Here is a 1,763-nt window from a genome sequence, read left to right as displayed (position 1 = left end):
CCTCCCAGGTTCAAGAGATTCTCCTGCCTCAGCATCCCGAGTAGCTGGAACTACAGGCACCCGCCACCACGCCTGGCTAATTTTTTGTATTTTTAGTAGATTCGGGTTTTCGCCGTGTTAGCCAGGATGGTCTCGATCTCCTGACCTCATGATCCTCCTGCTTTGGCCCCTCAAAGTGCTGGGATTACAGGCCTGAGCCGCCAGGCCCTACTGGCTTATCTCATCCTATATGTACAATAATCATAGTGCCTTAAGGGGCAAGGGCCTGTTATTTTCATTTTACTGCCAAAGAAATTCAGACAGAGAGCTGAAACAATGATCGCGAAGGTGCAAACACAGGAAGGGGCAGAGTGTACATAAATGCAGCTTCTCCGAATCCAAAGCCTGTTGAATTTTGCATAGCAGGCTCTGAGGGCTGTCCTGCCCATCCCCAGAATCCTGCTTCTGGATGACTGGGAGGTCCAGCCTTCCAGAAGCCTTTGTGTTGGACTTGGGGATGCCAAGCAAGACCAGGTGCAGAGTTTCCCAGCCTCCCCCAACCCAAAAGGTCTCAGCCCATCAGGATGGGTGCTGACTGAGTGGTGCTAAGGGTGGTGGGGGCCCAAGTCTTCTGGGTGCCCCAACCAAGCCCCCTCATACTTACCTGTCTCCAAAGCAGTTGCAGTCAGGGCGGCTGCCCCCAGCAGGAGCAACCTTTGGGGCAACTGCAGAAGACAAGCCTCCATCCAGGCTCTGCTGTGCCCAGCAATGGGGCAGACCCACAGAATCTTCAGCTTGGGGTCTTTGGGGAGACTGGGGTGTGGGGTCCTGATCAGGCCAGCAAGGAGGTGGTGGGACACAAGGAGAAGGTGTAGGCAAGTCCTCCAGCCCCCTGGTCTCTGTGTGCTTCCTCTTCCAGATCCTCGCCCTTTGGTTCAGAACTGTGTCCAGGGGTTGCCATGGAGATTTGGGGCCAGGGCTACATCCTGGAGAGAGGAGGCAGGGAAGAGATCTGCTCCCCTCCTGCCAGACAGAAACCAGGAAACTCAGATCCGGTTCAGCCACAGGGCTTCTGGGAGGGGGATCCGCAGGAAGCCAGATGTGCTGCCTTCCTACGTCAGTTGGCACTTTAGGGACCGAGCTTGAGCGAGGTCCAAGACACCAAAGGAGCATCTCTGAGGACCTAGAGAGCAGCAGGTGGTAAAGGAGCACTGGATCAGGAGTCTGCTCTTTACTAATGAGGCACACCTGCCTGAGGGCCTTTGCACTCATGGGTCCCTCTCCTGGAGTGCCTCCCCGCATTGCAGGGCATGGCCAGCTTCCTCAGGTCATCAGGTTGTAGCTCACACGTCACCTCCACAGCCCATACTGTCTTGACCGCCTCTCCATCTAAATTAACACTCTCTCCTTGTCACTCAATCACATCGCAAATGTGTCTTCCCAGCACTCTCTGGAATTATTTTGCTTATTCGTTTCTTGTTGTATGTATTGTCCACTGGCCTCCACTAAAATTAGGTTCCATGACTATCTTGTTTACCTCTGAACCCCTATGTCATAGCACAGTGCCTGGCACAAGGCAGGCACCCAGGAAATAATGAAAGAATAGGGCCAGGCACAGTGGCTCACACTTGTAATCTCAGCACTTTGGGAGGCTGAGATGGATGGATCACCTGAGATCGGGAGTTCTAGACCAGCCTGACCAACATGGAGAAACCCTGTCTCTACTAAAAATACAAAAAAATTAGCCAGGCGTGGTGGCCCATGCCTGTAATCCCAGCTACTCA

The 1,763-nt window shown here is 53.6% G+C and overlaps 1 protein-coding gene across 1 annotated transcript in view; it reads right to left on the bottom strand.

The window, feature by feature from the left end:
- Positions 1-866, bottom strand: part of LDLRAD2 (low density lipoprotein receptor class A domain containing 2) — a 12,661-nt gene extending 11,795 nt beyond the window's left edge. The window contains exon 1 of the mRNA XM_037730869.1: positions 644-866. Within this exon, the coding sequence (XP_037586797.1) occupies positions 644-725 (82 nt within the window). The 5' untranslated portion in view covers positions 726-866. The remainder of the gene's footprint in view (positions 1-643) is intronic.
- Between the last annotated feature and the right edge of the window lie 897 nt (positions 867-1,763).

This window comes from Cebus imitator, unplaced genomic scaffold, assembly GCF_001604975.1.
Source record: "Cebus imitator isolate Cc_AM_T3 unplaced genomic scaffold, Cebus_imitator-1.0 Scaffold15, whole genome shotgun sequence".
NCBI lineage: Eukaryota > Metazoa > Chordata > Mammalia > Primates > Cebidae > Cebus > Cebus imitator.
Note: the sequence above shows the minus strand (reverse complement) of the source record. Positions and strands in the feature narration are given on the sequence as shown.